At 42.4% G+C, this 22,526-nt stretch overlaps 1 protein-coding gene across 9 annotated transcripts in view; it reads right to left on the bottom strand.

Annotated features, from left to right (window-relative positions):
• Window positions 1-22,526, bottom strand: part of tcf7 (transcription factor 7) — an 83,235-nt gene that overhangs the window by 28,230 nt on the left and 32,479 nt on the right. For all 9 annotated transcript variants that reach the window (XM_030437791.1, XM_030437793.1, XM_030437794.1 and 6 more), the window contains exon 4: window positions 3,822-3,948. In XM_030437791.1, the coding sequence (XP_030293651.1) occupies window positions 3,822-3,948 (127 nt within the window). The remainder of the gene's footprint in view (window positions 1-3,821; window positions 3,949-22,526) is intronic.

The raw sequence follows: 22,526 nt of genomic DNA, 5'->3' as shown, positions 1-22,526 counted from the left end.
AGTTGGCCCTCGATAAATGCAGAACTATAATTTGAAAATTGTTCACAGCCAATTAACAATCAAAAGATTATTCATCAAAAAAACACTGGTTACATTGTATGATTACAAAGCACTACGGCAGTTACCCCCTTTTTTTCCCCCCCGGCTTGTATCTCAGATGCCAATAACGCCATTCAGAACCTTAATGAATGTTGACTTTGAATTCTATCAACCGCATCCATAATTTTGGTTTTCACAAGACAGAAACTCCAAACGATGCTGGGCAGCCTGACAGCAGCTAATGCCAGATACAACGTCAAAGGCACAACAACAAAACTAAAACCAGAATTCAGCAAGTCTGGTGATATTTCTTTTTACACTGATTATCAATGTGAAGATGGAGTGATTAAAGGATGACAGCACTGAGGGAGGCTTTGACATGTAGAAGGTACTAAAAAGATTAATCTTTAAGGCCGGCTGAATGAAGATTAAGATAAAACACAAGTGGATTCCAGCACTTTGTTGTCAACGGTTTTCTTTAAAAAGACCAGAAACTGTGTGCAGTCCGACTTTCTTTCAGTTTTACCTCTGGATAGTCTCACAGCGAGTGTGAATCAGGTTTTTGAATCATGTTTTCTGTGAGAGCATGAATCACAGAAAGCATGAATCAGCCGAGTTTGGCCTTTGTTCCGGCTGGCCACATTATGCTCTCTTCTAACCCTGAAACAATCAAAGCAAAGCAAAAGCATGACTGTATCAAACATGCCTGTGGTGGACCACTCTACTGCATCTGAAGCAGTGAAGCCCAACATGGGGTCGATGACTGACAGGAGGGAGAAGCATGAAAGCAAGAATTCATATTCATAATCCTGACTGTTCTCAAGTTCTTGCTCTTTTGTTGCAAATTCATGGATCATTTCACACCTCCAGAAAAAAAAATTATATATGTATGTATATGAACTGGTCACAGTATGCAAACAGAAGGGTTGGAAACTGCTGATCTAAACTTTTTATAAACTATGACTATAGATACCCCGTGCCTCAGATCAGCTCTTCATTCATCAGCTTTAAACTTTAGATTCTCTCTCAACAGGTATAAAGTCGTATTGATCAATGCTGGGCCCAGTGATGCAGGAGGAGTAGATAGGTGTGTCAAAATGACATCACTGATGAGGTAACCCCCCTACCTGTGATGAGCTGAGGAATGAGGTCAGGTGTGTGTGTGTGTGTGTGTGTGTGTGTGTGTACGTGCGATGGTGTGTGCTCACTGCATAATGTTACTGAGTGGAAATGTCGTCAGAATCCAGGTGAGATGATGTGAGAAAGATAGCCAGGTGTTAGCTGTATATGTGTGTGTGTGTGTGTGTGCGTGTGTGTGTGTGTGCGTGCATGCGTGTAGGGGGTTAGAAGCAGGTGGCTCAGTCTGTCATTAAGAGCTGAGTCATGGTGCTACACACACACACACACACACACACACACACACACACACACACACACACACACACACACACACACACACACACACAGTCTAGACCAGACAAGGAGAGTGTTTTTGTTGGATAAAGGGGATTTCCAGACGGAGCAGGCAGCAGATTGCCTGAGGTCAGACTCCGATATCTAATCAGAGGCAAGAAAGGACTTTTGTTTCGACTCAAGTTTCCGATTCTTCTTCTTCCTTTTTCTTCCCCGTGTCTTTCTCTGCTCCCGATCTCTCATCGTCATCATCGCCGCTGTCAAATTCCTTCACTTATTTCATTCCGACTTAGAAACTTTAACTTGTGTCACAGCAGCTCCTCAGTTCCTGATTTCCAGCGATTTCATGGTTATCAGCTACAGACTTTTACAATGCCAACCTCTGTCTGCGCCCTCTTGACTTTTTACCGTTGGCTGTGTTCTATGTCTTGTGTTTCAATGAATCATCTTTACCAGAATAATATAATCAGAGCAATAAAACCATAAACAGTATAATCGTTTTCAGCATTATGTTAACCGAAGAAAGGCTGCACTTCAAAAGGATATTTCGTCTAATAAGCTTTTGACTGATAAAATCACTGAAAGTCGGACGCTAAATCTCACTTCAAATTTTAAAAATGTGTGTTGTTGCAGCTGTAATGTTCGTTACACAAAATCTAATTTGTTGGGTTGAAACAAATGATTTAGGCTTCCTTAAATCCACTCGCGTTGTCACTCAGGTTGTCTACACTCAAATGGGCAATGTGGTTCATAACCCTCACCCATGAGCCCGAGAAATTACGCTCAATCACATCAAATTTCAAATAAACGTGTCGAAAATAAAACGTATCAGCCTCACCCTGATAATGAATCAGCGTCCTTCTTTTGAGAACAACAATGGTGGCTCCCAAAGAGGTTAGCTTAGCTGTAATAGCACTGAAGTCTTTTCCTCGATGGAAAAGATGTTTTCACTCCTTTCTCGACCGGCTTTGGTACGAGTTTGATTCACGCTCTCCTTCTGTTGATCTGATTGGTTAAAATTAGCCCGTGATAGATGATGATGGATGGACGGCTCGTCTAATCATCTGCCGAGCATCATTTCCAAACAGTTTCTGATGTACATCTACATGTCTCCTCCCCCGAACCAAAGATCGACTTGAATAAAAAGTGAATGGCCTCTGGTCAACCAGCGTCTTGCTCAAGGTCACGTCAAACATATGGACAGGAGAAACCGGGGAGTGAACCACCAACCTTGAGATTACAGAGGACCAGCTCCCAAACACAGCTGTGGAACCCCCCGAGATATTCAGCTCTCTTTAAAGACTACTCCACAGATTTAGCATTTTATTCTTAAAAAAGCTGCAAGACTCACAAGGGTCAGTTTGAAAAAAAATCGATGCAGCTAGACTGCAAACAGCTCAGTCTGATAATTGGGTGTGTTCTTTTCTTTTTAATTATTTTTTAGCGTCATCCTCTGGGGATCATGAATATGTTCAGTATATTCAACAGTAATCCGGTCAGGTGTTATGACATGTAGCGCGACACACAGAGAGAAAGGGATTGACCAGCTGACACCGGCACCCTTTTAGCGACGCCTGAAACACAAAAATCATTGTGTTTAAATGTCAGGGTGTGTTTGTTTGTGACTTTCAAACAGAGCAGTGTGTGTTTGTATGTGCAGCGCTCGCTAAGGAGAACCTTGTGTGTGCTGCTGCAGCGATGGCTTGTGCGATTGTCACTCTAATTGTTTCCATCTTTGTGTGAGTGTGTGAGTGTGTGTGTGTGTGTGTGTGTGTGTGTGTGTGTGGCTGGCGGTCCCTTCAGAGGACCAGGCCACTTCAGAGCAGCCAAAGAACCGCCACAGGCTGACGGAGCCGGTACTGCCACTTCACACACTGTGTGCGTGCCTGAGTTTGTGTGTGTGTGTGTGTGTTTCCATGTTTGAGGCAAAAGCAGGGAGGAGGGGTTTGACAAACATGGACATAATACGTGTGTGTGTGTGTGTGTAAAAGAGCGAATGAGTAACAAGAATGTGACTATATTACATTTGTTATACGACATTCTTGTGTGTAAAACGAGACACCGCTTGTGTGTGCGTGATGCATTTGTGTCGATGTGATAAATGAAGTGTCGACAGCACAAATACGTCGCTGCGTGTGTGTGTGTGTGTGGACGAGGACTTCAGGAACAATTCAGCAGCTGTCTGGAGTATGTCTGTGTTTACTTGTGTGTGTATACATGTCTATGAGAGGCCTCTTAAATGTGTGTAATTCAGTATGTCGACAAGAATTCAACAGCAGTAATGACGGCTGTGAGTGTGTGTGTAAACTTCTGTCTTTTCTGTCTCTGAGCAGGCTTATGTACGCGCGCGTGTGTGTGTGTGTTCTCACCTGTCTTCTGGCTCATGTCTGTGGGCAGGTGTGGAGGACTCGGGCTGAAGTGCTCGTTGCTGTAGGGCAGGAGGGACGTCAGTGGATGCATCCCGTGAGACTGCTGCACCACCGAAACTTTGTTGGACTGTTGGCGAGACACAAAGATGCAACATTAATTTAGACGACAACGATTTTGTTTTTTATCTCCGACATTTTCTGGGGAGGCAAGTCGCAAACTGTGAGGCCCCTTTTCAAACAAGTCATCAGCTCAACCACATTGCTGTACGTAAAGCAATTATTTTACGGTCAAAACACTTAAAATTTAGCAGCTTTCTCTGCACCTTGTTTTGTAGGGTGAACCTGCAAGTGCAGCAACTCCAGTCAAAACACGGGGACAAACTGGGCCCTTTACTTAGCAGTTAAAGGGCGACTCCACCAACTTTTCATTAAAGTGTCTGGAGTATGTCTTGGACTAGTAGATGTGAGAAACAAGTAAGCAAAGGATTTTTGTGGCTCCAGAGGAAGCTGCATGTAATCGGATGAAATGCCTCCAGTGATGTCACTCAGTTGCACTGTGGGTAACATAGGTGCCATGTTTTGCAAAGCAGTGATCTGGCCCAGCATTGTACTCCCATAACATTGCTGGACTCACTACGGAGAGTTCAAAAACAGCAGTAGAGGGGATTTAAGCTTTTTTTTTTATTCCATGCCGACAGTACCCACAATGCAACTCTGTCACCAAGAGAAATCACTGAAGGTAATTTACATGCACATGCAACTTCCTCTGGAGCCACAAAAGGCTTTTTAGTACCGTTTTATTTACATATGCAAGACTTTTGAACACACTTCAATGTGTAAAATACGTGGAGTTACCCTTTAAACTGTTGAGCGAAATGTTAATATGGATGAGAATAATTAATCATGTAAAAAACAAAAAACAAATACAAATGACAAACATGATGATGCGACTGAGATGATACAGGATGCAGGACTGATTCAAATACTAAAATGAAATAAACATTCTTTTAGATGTTTTTCTCTGATTCATGTGAAGAAATTTTAAGTCTGAAGATGTTTTGCAGGTAAGAAACACTTAAAAAAGCTTCAAGAAGATATCATATTTGTGGTATGGTTTAGGAAAATCTCAAATTCTGCCCCTCGTCTTCTCTCCATTGATCAGTGACGATTCAAGATGCACAAAGACGTCAGTGTCGTGCTCTCAGAATATTTTCTGCTGTTGCTCCCTAATACAGAAATCCAAGTAAACACACACACTCACACACGCGTACAAGAAAGCTTGACATTTTAAACATGGTTTGGAACAAACAGATGGGCTGTACTTTGCTCCCATTGGTTTTCAGTGGAGCAGGGAGCAGAGAGGAGGAGGAGGGGGGAGGAGGAGGAGGGAGGAGGAGGGAGGAGGAGAGAGGAGGCCCATTTGATCGATAAGCCTTTGATGATCAAGTGAGGCTGCGTGCGAGCTTGTTTGCTTTCATGTTTCTGTTTACAAATGGCTTTCAATAACTTACGTGAAATCTAGTTATTGCTAATGCCCACAGCATGCTGGCTGACATACGATACGTCACGGCGGTTTGCGATGTTGGAGTCAAGCTAGCCAGGCAGCCTGGGACAGAGTTACAATGGCTGGATATGTTTGAACCAGGCCGTGTGTGTGTGTGTGTGTGTGTGTGTGTGGACTGGGCACTGTAATAGTTTCTGTGCGAGACGAGTACAAATATGCGTCATTTTGTGCGAGTGTGAATATGTGTTTGTTGAGTGTGTGAATATGTATTGATGGTTATATTTGTGTGTGTGTGTGTGTGTGTGTATTTGTGTGTCCAAGCCGCATTAAGTCTTTGAAAGCTCTACAGAGACGCTGATTTTCGTGTGTATGAATATTTCTGAGAAAAGTTTTTACGTTTATTTTTTGATTTTGTACACTGAGACGGACGAAGCCTGTGTGTGTGTGTGTGTGTGTGTGTGTGTGTGTGTGTGTGTGTGTGTGTGTGTGTGTGTGGGACCGTTTGCCTGAGTGTCTGTGTGTGTGAAGTGTGTAACATCAGCACTACAGAGGGGCAGATCTGGTGCTACTTGCTGGGCCTCCTGCTGAGTTACAAAGTGAATACCTTATCACTTAAAGTCAGAGCTTCCACACGCTACACTCCACATTAACACACACACACACACACACACACACACACACACACACACACACACACACACACACTTTCAACAGCTTTCCTATCCATCAACATCTTCAACCATCTCTTACAGGCCGAGCACGCACACGCACACACACCCTAACGGACCCTCATGTGTATGCTGCACGGCTGCGAAGATCAAACTCCTAAACCGCTTTTAATGTCGAGACACATGAAAACAAAACGCCCTGCCTCTGTACCGGAGAGCCGAAGGGTGGGAGGTTTGAGGGTGGGGGTGGAGGAGATGGAGCGGGAGCAGGGTTGGAGGGTGGAGGTGCTGGTGAGGTTTAGATACGGTGGTCTGCATTCATAATAACCTGAAGAAGCACTCAGCCATGGGACGCAGGAGGAGCCTTGTTGGTTGAGGAATACTGCAAAGGTTTTGACAGAATGGCTTGTTGGCCACCTTACAGGATGAGAACAAATACGTGTTGTCATGGCAACACCTTAAAACACTACGCTAAGTGGCGTTTAAGGTGAGACCGAGTCGTGCGTGTGTGTTTGTGTCTTGAAATCCACAGATTCTTCTGTGATTTCTCGTGTCTTGCTAATGCTGCGTTCAGGTCATGTGGGACGAAAGAGGGATGGATTGTCATATTCACTATTATCGAGATGGTCGTGTGAAAAAAGAAGAGGATTAAAGTACCGAGCATGTCACAAACAGAAACATGTTTTAACCATCAATGACCTGGAGCAGTTTTTGGGTCATTTAATCATCTTATGTATCTGTTTTTCCTCCTAATTCTAGCTGTCAGCACCAAGTGCTTCATTTAAATTCAGTAGAACCTTAAAGGTGCTTTATGTTACAACTGGCCACCTGTCAAATTCATAGTCAAACCAAACACGGCTGAATAGTACCAGAGTAACTGCTAACTGTAGCTGCTGTTAGCTAAATAGCTTGGTTAGCCGTGCATCTAGTGGTCTCGACTGTCTGGATTGTCTGAGAATTAAAGAATTTACCAGAATTTCTTTCTTTTTTCCTTTTACAGAAGGTCAGGAAGTTAAGTTTTTTTATTTTTTGTATTTAAAAAGATATTCATCATAGTTTGAGACATCCAAATTAATTTTTGTCTACATCTGACCTCTTCGAAGCAAGTTACAGCCATTTATTCTTACATCGTATAAAAACAGGTTTAATCCATCACTTCATTTACTGACTACGTGTCTGAAAAGCTTCAGCGGACATTAAAACCAAAGTGACTATTTCATTTGTGCCTGAACAACAGAACTGGCTCGGCTACAGCCACTGCCCGCCGGCGCAGGCGAAGAAACAACGTGGGTTTCCTTCATGAATCAATGCTGCAGAACGTGATGACAAGGTCACACTGACTACACAGCCCCCGAGTGCCCACACAACAACACTAAGGAGCTGCTTTATTTGATTTTTGAAGCATATGGATTGTATAAGCACTTCAAATGTTATTAAATATTTTAGAGCAACAGCTATTTTTAGGCGTTGGCTGCCGTCTAGGTCTTTGAGGGTTGAAATGAGCTTTTTATTAGCTGGAGCTGGACTGTGGCTGACACGAGCCGCCCGGTTTAAGGCCTTCAGCACTAATTTGGATGCTCATGTTGAGGTATTCAGACGTCAGAAAGGTTGTTAGGCTGCTTTGACATGACACCAATGCAGCATTGGTGAGGCAATCCATTTATAGCAGCATATGTTAGGCTGGATTACAGAGGAATGTCTTAACAATGATGCGCAACAGGTCCAGGGTTTCATAGTCAATGAATGCGCGGCCATATAATGCTGCTTTATATCTGTAAATGTAACTAAATGTAAGCATTCTTTTAAAATGAGAGCTCATATTCCCTCTTTTAAGACACAGCTGATTATCACTCAACATCTACTTCATGACCAACAAGCCACAAAGTCACTTTTTCTACCTGTAACCCTTTAAAGGCCCCTGACTGTACAGACACACGTCGGTGTTTCCTTCCTATCCGTCTGTTAATGACTCTGCTGACTTCAGAGCGTTTCAGCCATCATTCCTTGTTGTTTGTTGTCACTTTGAACAACAAAAATTAGAGGCTTTTCATTCACTTCTGCTAACGAACCGTCACACAGCTCTGTCCTGGGAAAAAACGAAACGCCGCATTTTTCTTTTTTTTTTCTTTGTCATGTTCGGCGGCGGCAGTGACATTTTGCAGGGAAAATCCCAAAGGTACTTGGCATTAGCAGTGAGTGACTTCAGAACGCATGTGTAAGATGACATTCAAATCTGTTTGAAGCTTGGCAAAGAATTAGAGTCAACAAATATCTCAATGAGTTTTCATGTTTTTGTGCTGACTGGGAAACCGGCGAACCTGCGCAGACATCCAAGACGCACAACCGAGCAGATGTCAGTATCATGCGCACACAAATCACACTCACCTACGAGGCATGTACGGACCCATGCGTGCGCACACACACACACACACACACACACACATTCTGCTTTAACAGATTCTGCACATGTGGATGAAACGCACACATCTGTGCAGAGCTGCTCGGAGCCTTCAAAAGTAGCTGTGGCTCCGCTTCACGTGCTGAGGTTGATGTAGCCATTTTGCTGTAACATTATAGCCGCAAAAACGTCCATTTATGTTTCCTCTCTTCCTCGGGGTAATTAGCCGGCCTTGAAGTGGCTTTAGCTGCGCCTTCCTTTTTTTACACACACTCAGGGAGGCTGACTGAGAGCACTCATTTAACCCATAATTATCAACCCCTCTGTATTTAAAAAAAATCCCCCCCTCCCCTCACCCCACCACACACATACACTCACACAACTTACACATAATTACCTTAGCTGAGACAGACAAGTGTGTACATGCATGTGTGGAGCGCATGCACACACACACACACACACACACACACACACACAGCCTTGCAAAAGATGGAATAACACTTACAGCATCTTTGAAACGGAAACGCGCAGCTTTGTAGAAGAGTTACACACATGTTCAGGTGCACACACATACACGCACAGACACACACAGACACACACACAAACATGCAACAGAGGGAAAAGTTCACTCACCCTTTAATTTAAGGGAGAAGAGTTACCCACCCTTACAGGCTCGCATAAATCGTCAGGGACTAAATTCATAGCACAAATCAATAGTAACTACAGGGTTTTTAACTGTGACCGATCGAACCGTCATTAATTTATCTTTTCAGTCTGAAAGGGTGAAAAGATATTTTCAGATGGAGGAAAGCTTTAAGCCTAAAGATTAAGCTTTTGAAATTAACAATATGACACACACTCTCTGCGGCTCGCCTGGAAATGGGTGCACCGCCAAGCACTCAAAAAAGTTCAGCTGCATTCTTGATTTTTCTGTCTTCACTGCTGAAATCCCAATATTTGGATTTTCTAAGCATATGACTGTGAAGAGCATGGACATCACTGACATTATCTGATGCCTGTAGAGACCGAGGAAGCAGTGAGGGTACAGCAGCAGGAATGTGCTTGGGAGTGAACGTGATAAAAACGGCTGCTTTCCGGGAATATTAGCATGCACTGACGCTGAGAAATGTGTCAGACATGACACAGCAACACACAGCTTAAGGTGCCTGAGTCATATGACACTGTACAGTACACATGTGCAGCCTCGTCCCGGCTCGGTTTGAAAGTGCTACCTGTCTGAAGGTGTGTGTTTTAACTGATGACGTGCTTGTTCTGAATAGCAGTCAACAGAGAGCTGTAAATACTCTAACCTTCCTGCAGATTTATCAAAGAAGCGGCTACAAAAGCTCAGCTATTCAACACATTTCATCTCCTATAAATTAAAGTCCCCTGTTGATTAGCTATTTAAAAGCTTATTGTATGAAGAAGATGTTGGGTTTACAGAGGCAAAACGAACATTATGAATTAATGAAATAGAGCAGATGTCTGAAAGCACAAACAGGGATGCAGGAGAAGCTACAACAGACGTACTACAAGCTGAACAAGTGGACACTTTTCAGCCCCACGTTTGGTGCCCAAGTTTGTCACCACGTACCACATGTTTAAAGAGAAACTTTCTGTTAATTATCCATTTGATCATATTAGGTGTCTGAGCTAAAAACCCTCCCAGACGTTGGAACACAGGGCTGCACAGATGAAACAACGGGGAGGACAATCAACTGGTGCTCGACCCGTGGCTGTTGTCTGCTTCTCTGCAGCGACAAACTCACCGAGACTGCAGGCAGAGGCGTAATCAGACAGCACTAATGGATGTCAGAACAGCCAGCAAGTGACCTGTCACTGTCATTCAAGAGGCAAAGCTAGAGTTAGCGATGGGCAGTCCAGAACTAAAAACAGATAACAGCAGGAGTGACAGCATGAGATCGGAGCTACTAGCCTTAGCTGCTGTCGTTAACGTTACTCAAGCGAGCTCTTTTCAGTGCACTGCTTACGTTAGCTGGCTAGCCTACGTGTTTGTTAGTTATCGAGACAAGAAATGTCCTGTTTTGTAACTGCTGTGAACCCAAAAGCTACGAATAAACGATACAAGATGGGTCTTTTCGATACCGCGGCAAAATAAAATAATCCTGGGAGAAGCTTTTGTGTTTTATTTTGCTGTGCAACAGCCAAAGTTCAATTGTGGAATACCCAAAAGATACAAAGATGGCACACACGAATCTACAGGACAAAGTAGACTAATCTCAATTTGACCAATTTCAGGACACTTGACTGCAGTGTTAGCATGCTGGTGGACATGGCCAGCGGTAATTGGTGAAATGGGGGAAAAAATCAACTTTGTCCTGAATATTTCTTTATTTGCTACTTTTGTAACTTTGGGTATTCAGCAGTTGGAGCATAGGACTTTGGTTGAAGCAGCACAAATTAAACACTGAAGGCACATCCTTTTCAAAGATTAACTTTGTACTTCAAGGACTTTTCAAATTATGCCCTTGAACCGAGAGACATATCAAATATCTTTTTTGTGTCATACTAGCATTGTATGAAGGTTTAAAAACATTTTAAAAAAGGGGTCATCGTGTACCGTGTACATACATTAAATCACGTATGCAGCCTTACAGGTGAAGAAACCCACTGACCAACAGCAGCGGCGCAGAATATTAAATCTCTTGTTTGTTGATTACATCAAAGATGTAATCACTTCAAAGACGCGATTACTTAAAAAATTCCAATTAGATATCAACACCTCTTTATGTGCGTCAGGAAATCGTAAATGTAGCCCTCCGTCTCTCTGTAGTCTAATTTCACTTGAAAGGCCTTTGATTTATCAGCATATTGTTGCTGCCTTTTATCTTCACTCTATTTGAAACAGAAATCTGCTGCTGAATACAAGAGTTAATGGGATCTCAGACATCACTTGTTTGTAACGACAGCCCTCCACCTTGACCCTGACACACACACACACACACACACACACACACACACACACACACACACACACACACAGACTCATACGTATGCATTTCACACACACACACACGCGTGCAAAGAAACGCAGTTGCGCGCTCACGAGCGCACGCACACACGCCTTCATTTAGCGGACCTTGTGCTGATAAAACGCCACTAATGTATTCTTTAGTTTTCAGATGACACACTAAGTAGATCCGTCTCCTTTTTATATTTGAAGCGGAAATTAAAGCGTCCTCTCTTTTGTTCCCCCACTTCCAGAGTGCTTTTGAGTCTAATGTCTTTAATCTTAAATCTCGCGGAGATGGTGCATTCAAAAACACTCATTCACTCGCTTTCTTTCACACTCATCCTTGCCCTGATGTGCCGGAAAAACTAAATAGAAAAAATAAATAAATAAATAATAATAAAAAAAAAAAAAAGGGACAGACGCTGGGAATTAGCGGCGGATTCACCTTGCTCTCTGCAATCCTTTTTAAGTGGGAGCAATCAAACTGCTTTGCAGGAAAGAGCTTTCTCACAAAGAGATCTGAGCGTGATGGCGCCATGTTTTGTCATCGAATGAATCGAGGTTGCACTTAATAAACCGTATGTCAAAGACAAATGAAAACAACCGTTTGTAAATCAGGTTTTTAGATCTGTGATGTACGAATTAACTCTGGCAACAAATGTGACGCTTCAGACATGAGCCGCTGGCTTTTTTAGAAGATAAATGCCTTCGTCGTAATACAATCTAAGCCTTCTTCTTAATAAATAAAAGCAGTTTGGAACAGGAAACTGTCTTTGTCTTGATGTTGTTCACATTCTTTATATAGCGCTCGTGGGGTCGTTTCGATTTTATTTTTGACTCTTTCCGCAAACTCAGAATGACTACTAAAACCGCAATCCCAGTCATTTTGGTTATCAACAGACGACCCTCCCTTCAATTCTGATCTTTAAAGAATTTGTCATCATTTAAGTTTTCCAACCTGTGACATCCATCTTCGTGGATCGTCTAACGCGAAAGTGAAATTAAACACCATCTCGGACAATAAACTTCTGAAATGAGGCCTCCTTTCTCACTTTGACACTTTTTATTCTCTTGAGATGTTTTCTAATAAGCACCTGTTCAGTTTAAATGAAGCCACAATAGAACGGTGAAGTCCCTCCCCGTCCGGTGAACTACCATGGCACTAGCATTAAACGTCTTATTATTTTCAACTTTCGAATTACATTTGGACTTTCAATGCTCAAATTTAGCCTATTACACCGTATACAACTGTGGGAGCAGAAAGCAACCCCCCGTTAACGCAGCGCTTGGTTGGATACTTAGCGAATGTCATTCAAAAAACACTTTTCTGCCGGCATAAAATGGGAACGCATGAATTACACATGTGATGGTTGTCAGTCTAAAAGATCTTTTTTAAACCTGGGAAAGTTGCAGTTCATCATGAACCTGGCAGTGAATGTGTCATTAGAAAGACTACACCACCCAACAGCACTGCAAGTGATGTCACCTCGTTTGAAACTCCCCGAAACCCTCGATCGAAGTGCTGCAGAGGCGGCCCTGCATATTAGTTATCTTACAGAACTTGTTGGGATTTTCACCTTTTGGTAACTCGCTCTATGCAACGATGACGGCCATGCCGGTGTAGGCGATGTATATTGCGTGAGGTGGAGTGGCTTTACGCAAAACTGCAACTGTCTTGAAACTTGTTCTGGACTGTTAACCAACATACGCATTATTTTCCAAAATAAGGTTTCTGTAAAAAGGAGGGACTACTGACACCAGCCCTGCTGATTAAACAGAATACAGATGAGATATGACAGAATGCTCACAGTTAAAACATTCACCAAAAGGTGGGGATTTGGAGGGGTGGAGCTTCGTCCAGTACCTGACAGTAAAGTACCGATCACTCCACTGAGGCACAACACGGATTTCAGGAGCTGTTCAGTGGAGAAAATATATTTCATCACCTTTTATGTCGCACAATACATTTCCTTCTTCAAAGAAGCACAAGCGAAAAGTCAAGGTAGTTGGAAGTGGATTTTTAGATTTGCACCTCTTCAGTGTCCTTTAACAGACACAAATGCAACGCTCTCTATACAACAATGCTTCTTCTGAGGGGTCAGAGGGCAGGGTCAGCCGCTTGAATACTGAATACCACGCGCACACACACACACACACACACACACACACACACACACACACAACACAGACACAGAGAGAGAGAGAGAGAGAGAGAGAGAGAGAGAGAGAGAGAGAGAGAGAGAGAGAGAGAGAGAGAGCATATACACATGGGTGTTGGGGTTTGCGGATGAACAGGAGGGGAAAAAAACCTCCGTGTCTAAAAGCGCGGTAAAATTCCCCGCACCTGCATGCAGAGAGAAAGTGCAGAAAGAGAGAATGAGAAAAACCAAGACAAGAAATGCAGAAAGAGAAAGAAAAAAAAAAACTAAGCAAGAGGGGGAATATGAGGTGGCACAGGGGGACCTGAGAGTCTCACAGAGCATTTGATCTCACGCGAACTCTTGGCCTCCATCAGAGCGATATTAGATTAGATCGGCATTCGATCCAACGTGATTGGATTTTAATCGACTCCCCAAGATGAAGGTTAATGCATGTGACACGAAGAGGCAGAGCTGTGGGAAACACCTGAGCTGCGTGACACCGAGAGACCAATTCTGAAACTGTCCTGTGTGACTAAGACAAAAACATTGATATGATTAATATGATTCTGCCAAGAAAATGTTTCTGACTTTCAAGCGGATGAAGACTTGTCAGAAAAAAAGCCTTCAGTTTTGCATGAGACAGCAGAAACGCAGTATGTTTTATTTATTTTCCCTCCGGTTGAATTTGTTTGTGGATATGAACCACAGTCCATAAATAATAAGTTTACTTTTACATGTTTTAATACTGTAACTCTCAGCCAGGGTACTTTCATGAACTCCTTTTCTTCCCTTTCTCCACTGCTGCACCACTGAAGTCCAGTTTAAACATGATGTGTCTCAGGAACTCAGTTTATCTCATTATGTTATCTATCATCAATCCCAGTTGAACACTCACATGAAGACAAGAATTTTTCCGAAATTGTTATGTTATGTAACTAGTTGCCAACTGTAGCTGACGTTAGCTAGTAACCCAAATCAGTTACGCAGCTAGCGGTCCAAAGTGGGAGCTCGGGGCACAATGGAGGTGTTGGTGTTTACTCTGCTACCTCAGGAGCTTTGGACCAGGGCACTCAGGGGCTAGCTGGTTAGCATGCTAACTTAAATATATCTCTGCAATGCAATGCATAGACATCATTACATCAAAACTGCTAGTTCTTCACATTCTGTTGATAATTTAATTATTTTAATATTTTAAACCAAACTGGACTTATGTGGCACCTTTAAATATGCAAATGAGGCACGATGGCGTTAAAAATGCTCCACAAATCTTAACATTTGCATAAAGCCTGGTTAAAAAAACCCTTAAATTAACATACAAGAGTCTCATTTTTTTTGAGGAGAGAATATTGGATCGCTCTTTATCTCTTTTTACACCCTCTGTAAAAAACATTTATAATGTAAACTGGAAAATGATGCCAATGTAAGTGGTAATGAAGTGAAGACTTCTTAACATTACATTCATGTACATTCATAAACTAATTTGCCTTTTCATTATTATCATTATTATCTGGATAATCATTACAACATGCTTTAAACTCTTTAAAATGGCCACTGGAATCACTTTACCGTTACATACTAAATATTTGTGGACTCTGATCTTGTGGGATTTAAAAAATAATCAAGAAATTAATCCAGGACAGCTTTTTTCACGTGATTTATGTGAAAACAGACACATTTATCTTGACAATGGAAACTTTGCCCAACTTTTTAGTGTTTTTTTAAAATTGCAATCAGTGATATTACCTTATATTGTCCCATCCCTTTCTGCTGTATGTCAAGTCTGAAAGGCTTACATTAAATACAAATACCAAGGGTTTGCTGCCAATTCAAAATCATCATATGGGAAAGTTTTTATGGTTGCGCTCGAGCAATTCCGAGCACTTTGTTACGTTTAGGAAAAGACTGTGGTAAAATACAGAACAAGTCGATGCTGATGTGAAGCACAAGGCAAGATGCATTAATGATATTCAACCCAGACCACCATCTTCTCCCAGCTTTCATCTGGGAAAAAAACACTTATAATAAAGACATCCACCGCTGGCCCCCAGTACCACCACGGTGACCTGCTCTGCCGTCATGACCCCCCACAGCCCGTCCCACCAGTCTCGAGCAGTAAGTAGGTCTCCCAATCTGGAAGTCATTGCCTTCTCCAGAGTCAGGAGCCCAAAATGAGAGCCTCTTAGTTGGAGGTTTGGGCAACATCAAAGCCCAGGCAACCATAACAACGCAGCTATGTTTAAAAAAGGGCCAAACACCCCCCCAACAAGCCCGCCCACTCCCCAATTACACACTCACACACACACACACACACACACACAGCACACACACACACATGCTCATATGCATGCATGAATGCATGTATGCAAGAACACGCCCAGTGGTGTGCATGCAAATACACACACACGCGCGCGCACACACACGCACAAATGGCATCGTCCACTGCTGCCACACACCACTGGAACATCTGGGCCATGGCCATGATGAATCAGTAACCACTGTTTGTAGCTAACAAGCAGAAATGCTTTTGTGTGTGTGTATGAGTGTGTGTGTGTGTGTGTGTGTGTGTGTTGTGTGTGCGCATATTACAATGCACACTACACCAAAACGCAGTGTTCACGAACAACAATCATTTCGTTTCGTTTCCAAGCCAGGACAGAAACTTTACGAGAGATGTGACAGCAAAAGAACAGACTTGTGATTGTTTTTTTTTTTCTTGTTTTCAGTTTGTTTGGATCAATATAGAAAAGATGACCAGAGAAAACACCTAACCACCACTTTTCCTCCTATTTTCGCTAGTTTTACCAGTGAGGGCTCTATCGTCACGTGCTGTGTATTTTTGGGAGGTTTCAGCAAACTCAAGTTTACACATCCACTTGGTTGTATTCTAGTTTTAGACTCAGCATGTCACCATGAATGTTTTGTTTCCATCAGTGTGACGAACGCTTTGGAACGAAATCTCAAAGTTTGAAACGTATCGCCGCCGCCACAGAAACAGTTACCAGGCCGACCTGTACTCGTCGTAGTGAAGCAGTAGTCAGAACCGTTTGGGTTTTATGGGCCTGAAGCTGAAAGATTTGTTTGTAACTTTTTAATCACATTGTATTGATCCATTTTTCACCACATATAGCTTTTCCATCCCTTGTAATTCATGATTAATGTGTTTTATGTAACACTTCATAATTACCATCATTAATAAATGTTAAATCAAAGTTAACAGAATTTTAGTTAATAATCATTCCACTGTTAACCATCAATGAAAAGCTCTGTAAAACATGTATCAACCATTTGATAGTTCTAAAATATCCTGCATCCATAACTTCGTCTCCAAAAAACAATGTGTGCTCATGTATATTTATTCTGTAAATGTAAGAATATGGGCCTGTATATATTTCAATTAATTTATTTTTTTAATTTCAACTATTTGGGGGGAAAAAAAAACAAAATGTTTGAAGCAATTAAGTAAACATATACATTTACAATACATTAAGAAATTGAACGTGTCCTATTGAAGCCAAAACATATTGTATATGAAAAGTTTTTTGATGGTAGTGTTTTTTTCACTAGTGTTTTCATTGAGAAAACACGGGTTCATTTTGCAAAAAATGGAGTTTGGAGTTCTGGCAAAATGGTTACCTGGTTTCAGTTTTGTGTTTTGGGCTTTGAGGAACTGAGCTGAAGTTCCAGGATAAATGTTTAAGCATTTAAGAAAACTAAAAATGCCTGTGACAATACTATCTTTAACTGCTCCATTTACCAATACCGCTGGTACAATTACTAACAGCAGCATCGCGGCGATAGGAAAAGGTGCAGAAACGATGGTAGTCGTAACTGTATTTACAAGACTCGAGAGAAAGACAGAAAAGAGACAGGAAAGAGCGCGGGGAGATTCGCTTTTCACACATAAAGAGACGGGAGGTTTATGTCGGATTATGAGGCGACACTCTGCTCTGCTGCAGCCGGCTCCAGGGGAGGCGACTGTGAAATCATATCCCCAGCCACAGCGATGATGGCGTTTGGATATGAGTTATCACTCCCTTAATGAGTGGACGGATACAGACAAGCAGGCAACTTTCTCCTCCAGACTGCGGTGACGGTTTCACTCTGCTGCAATGACCTCTAATGATCGGTACCAAAGCGAGCTAATTAATGGTGTACTTGTTTATTTCTATCAGGGAAGTTCCACAATTAACAACTTGTTTGTGACACTCCGGCAATCATCCGCAACAAAAATATTGACACGGGGAGACGGGAGGAAATGAGGCGACCACAGAGGACATAAATCCTCTTTGAGACACACTTCCTCCAAGGTTTGGTTTACTCAAACAATAGATACTGCGACTGCTTCAGGCCACAGCCATATTTGTCTGTCTTGTGGGAGCCGTTAAGCAGAAGCAAAAAAAAAAAAAAATAAATTAAAAAAATCCAGCGGTTTGATAACAGTATTGTCGAAAAGGCGCCTCTGTTTGCATTTACTCTCAGACAGGCCATCCGGGATTGTTTCCAGTGTGAGATGTCAAACTTCCACAACATTGTTTGTCTGACCTGATTTATTTGGCGGCCGCAGTTTGGGATTTAAGTTTTACCCAATCATGAGTGACCTTTGGGTGAATCTCCTCCTCCACCTACTGTATTGTATCAGGGACACTAACGCCGGGAGCTTCGTTTTTTTTTTCTCTTCTTAAAGATCCCCAGTGCGATTGCGATCCCGTCCGCTGGTTATGCGGTCTCGTTCCCCCCCCCTGCTGAGATGACTGAGCCCGTCTGTCGCTCACTCATTGTGAAACCTTTCCTGTGCGGCTGCCGAGGACAGCTTTCACTCACCGGCTCAGCTTAAATACCACACCATGTGCCAAAATGGGAAATGCCGGTGTACATAAAGAAAAACCCCTGCAGTGACGCGTTTCCTGTGTGCCAGAGTATATTTATCAGACAAACATGGCCACCGGAAACCACAATAGAGAATTATGGTGAAAGTTTTCTGCCCTGCAAACTCAACACACGTTTACAACACACACTCTGGAGCTGTGTGCCAGTCACATTTAATAACGAGACAAAATCGGGAGCTCCTAAAGATGCTGAACAAAACCTTTGTTTATACCCTCAACGCGTGGCCGAGCTTCTGCACCCACTTCAGACAGAATGCATGCTAATGCTTTTAGCCTAATAGCTTAAAAGTGCAATACGGAAGAATTTACCACCTCTCTGACTCAAAACTCAAGAGGAAGCATATCGCTCAAGTAACCACTAACCGTTGCTAACTGTAGCCACTGTTAGCTCAGTTAGCTGTGCAGCTAGCAGTCCAGAACAGAGAACCAGGGGGACAGCACAGGAGCTTTGGACTGGAGCTGGTTGAGGCTAGTTAGAATGCTAACATCTGAATGCATCTTTGCAACACAGCACATAGATGTCATAGACTGTTGTTCATTTCAAAGATTAAAGACTAAAATGACGTGTTGCGCCTTTCAAAAAGGGTGTAAATGAAAATCCGTTTGGGAACCCGTCCCCAACCCGAACCCTGTCTTGCTGCAGAAATGTTCTATGGGGCACAAAACTTCACCTGAATTTTCATCAGCATAATAGTCAGGACACTCACTGAATTTTCATTTTGGGATCAACTTTTTAGCTGTTGTTACATTTGCAAGCTTCTCTGTAGAATGTGTGCTCATCACAATGGTCTGACGTGCAAACAGGCAAAAAACGTCAATGAAAGTGTGTTACACACAGAACGAATGCTCCCCCAAATCTTTATGCAGTGCAAAAAACTAAACAATTTGCAATCTAGAATCCTTTAAAATGTATAAAAACACACATGAATGCACGTATTCTTTAACACTCTCTCGATGTGAACACGCGGTTTTGTACTGTGCCGCGCACACATGTGTATTTCTACCAGAGCATGTGTCTCTCGTGTGTTGGCAGGGCGTTGACGAGGCGGTCGTACATGGCTGACTCTACACGTATGCCAACTGTTGTTGAGTCAAGTTTTTAGGGAAGCGCACAACTCAATCAGCTTACATGCTTTCTGCCCCCTGGGCCACCGGTTCACTTCGGGTGCACGGTGCTTTCTGTCTGATGTGCGGCTTTGATGTTTGTATCAAAATAATCTCATCCCTGGGCATTTGTGTGTTGTGGGAGCATTGAAGGCCACGCAAAAGAAACACCTGAGGGGGCAGAGTGTGCTGAATGGCCTTCACATCCCTGACCCCGATACTCCGCGCACACACACACACACACACACACACACACACACACACACACACGCACACACACACACACACACACACACACACACACACACACACACACACACACACACACACACACACACACACACACACAAATATATTCTGTATGCTGCTATTATAAATATTAAAGGCAATCTGTTTTTTAAAAGTGAAATATTTTTTTTGGACATATTTTTCCATTCATTTCTTATTTTCACATTTTTAACAGAGAAACTGGTAAAAACAACCAAGAACCAAACTTACTGAAACACTGACAGAAACCGTTCCTATTAACTTTATTGTTTTTATTTTAAAATGTCCAATTAGCTACTGAATTCTCACTGTTTTCAAGAATACTTTAAAGCTGTTGGCTTTTATCAGCTGTTGACCTCGCACTGTGTGTCGAACACTGTCACTGAGGTTTAGCAGATAGGAACTGTGGGTCACTGTGAAAGCCATCTCCATTAGATGATTCACCTGCAACTCAAAATCTTTTTCCTTATCGACTCATCTGCCGTGATCAATCGACCAATCTACGTCGATTAATCGTGGACAAATGACTGGTCGTTCTGTTCATCTCAAGCAAGTTCCAAGTCAAGATTTTTCCCTCCAAGACACTGTAACCTCGCCTGTGTTCATAGTTCATGAAGAGAAAACACAAGGTGGATGAATTAATTGACTTTTTATTATCACTCTTGTTATTAACTGAAAGATACGTACTCACATAATTAAAAGAACATGTTTATAAAAGCTTAATTATTCATTTATTTCTTCTCTCTAAAAACTCATTTACCCTCCATCGCTTTTAAACAGTGAAATACTGAGTCTGAGTCAGCGTGTCTCGAGTCGAGTCGAGTCACGAGTCATTTCTTTTCTGTCAAGTCAAGTTGCAACTAATCAAAACACTGACTCATGTCGACCCGGACATCATCTCAAGCCAAACATCGCAATTTCCAAAAGCCAAACATCATTTTTCGAACGTCTGGTCCCGTCTGAAAGAAATATCCAGAGCACCAAAGATGTGGTATAAATCAGGAAGAGGCTGCAAATCCTCATGTCGGAGAAGCTGAAATCAGAGAATGTTTCATCAAAATCTAAAATCAGTCATCCAAACATCTGCCGAGTAGTTTCCATCGACTAATCAACCACTTGTGTCAGCCCTACTTCGTCTTGCTCTCCGTGTGTGATCTATCTGACACTACAAGACAATTTAGGAAGGGGGGAAGAGAAGTAAGCAGGGATACAAACCCAAACCGAGCCAGAAGTAGACTAACAAACCAACAGACACACTGTCTGGAAGAGGCAAGTCATCAGATGACATTGGGGGGGGGGGAAAAAGCCCTGAGGCCGCCGTCCAATCAGCTCATTCCTCTCATTGTCTCTCAGAGATCAAGCAGTCCGTTTTAAGAACCATCATTCAGCGAAGATTACGGTTGTTGCAACAAACACTCGTGAGAAACGCTGATTCATCATCACCGATGACCAGCGTCCGCGCTGAGGGCCGACACAAAAACACTTACAGGGTCGCTCAGACTTCTCTTAATGCAGAGAGCTCAAAGCGGTGACCTTTGACCCTGACAAGACTTCAAACTGGCCGAGGGACTAAAAAGACAATAACTGCAGTGTTTGTCTGGTTTCAGTTCAGAGTTTTAAATTGCATCCGCAGTTCTTGGCCCCGACTTGTTCATCCACGTTTTATTAATTCTGCACAAAACTGTGACATTCTGCCACGGTCTATCAGGGGATTCTTCTAATGCAGAAAAGAAAAGGTCATGTTAAACGATCATTTTATATAGCGCTGAGGTTGATTAGTTTCTTTTTCGTAAAAAGGTTTTAGAGATTCAAGGTCTCTGCAGAATAAAGAACAGGCCCTGCGATCCAACAGTCTTTTAAACACGTAAAGTGGATTTACTTACATACGTCTGAATCAAATGTTCTTGCCGTCCAACTTTCAAGGCTACACACTGAGTCGATGCTGCCTGCATGAAGTGCTTTTCCACGCTGGTAAAGCATACTTGAATGAAAGCTTGTTTTCCACTTGTGTGATATGAACAACATGTTTGCTTACTCAGTTTAAATTATATTGAAAAAGACAGGTCTAACCATATCCGAAAATTCAAAACATGTTTTTATCCAGTGAAACATCGCACATCTTTTTTGTGCACAAAAAGTGAGGCCTGCACCATAAATGATATTCATATAAACACATTATTGGTAATCATCTCTTTCAGGTTTAACACTTTCATCGTAATTTATTGTATCTAAATGCATCTGCACTTGGTGATTACTCTAATAATCTAGTAATCTATTACTCTGATGACTGAATTTATTCAACTGAGGATTTTGTTGGAAAAGTTTTTTTTGGGGGGGGTGACGAAGTCGAAAAATATGAAGGCAGTCGGTCAGTCTTTATGGGCGTCTCTGCTACAAACTACATCACACTGATCAATTATCGCAACATTGATTATTGCCTCTGATTAATTATCTGTTGAGTGACTAAGCACTGTGAAGAAGTCCAGAAGAGAAGATGGGATGGGTAGGAAAGAAGAAGTAGACAAGAGGGAAGAAGAAGAGAGTGATGGATGGATAGATGGATGGATGGAAGTGTAGAGGGAGGGGTGGATGCTGCAGTGTCTCCCTCTCCCTCTCTCTCTCTCTCTTTCATGTCCTAATTTATTCTGTCTGATTAATTCCTTTTACCCCAGCGGCTGGAGCGATTCCTGTGGATGTGTGGTTCGCCCCACCTCCCAGCAGCCCCTGCTTCCCTCTCTTTCTACTGTACCTTTCTTCCCCTCT

Source organism: Sparus aurata, chromosome 13 (genome assembly GCF_900880675.1).
Source record: "Sparus aurata chromosome 13, fSpaAur1.1, whole genome shotgun sequence".
NCBI classification, from domain to species: Eukaryota; Metazoa; Chordata; class Actinopteri; order Spariformes; family Sparidae; genus Sparus; species Sparus aurata.
This window is presented reverse-complemented; position numbering and strand designations above follow the sequence as displayed.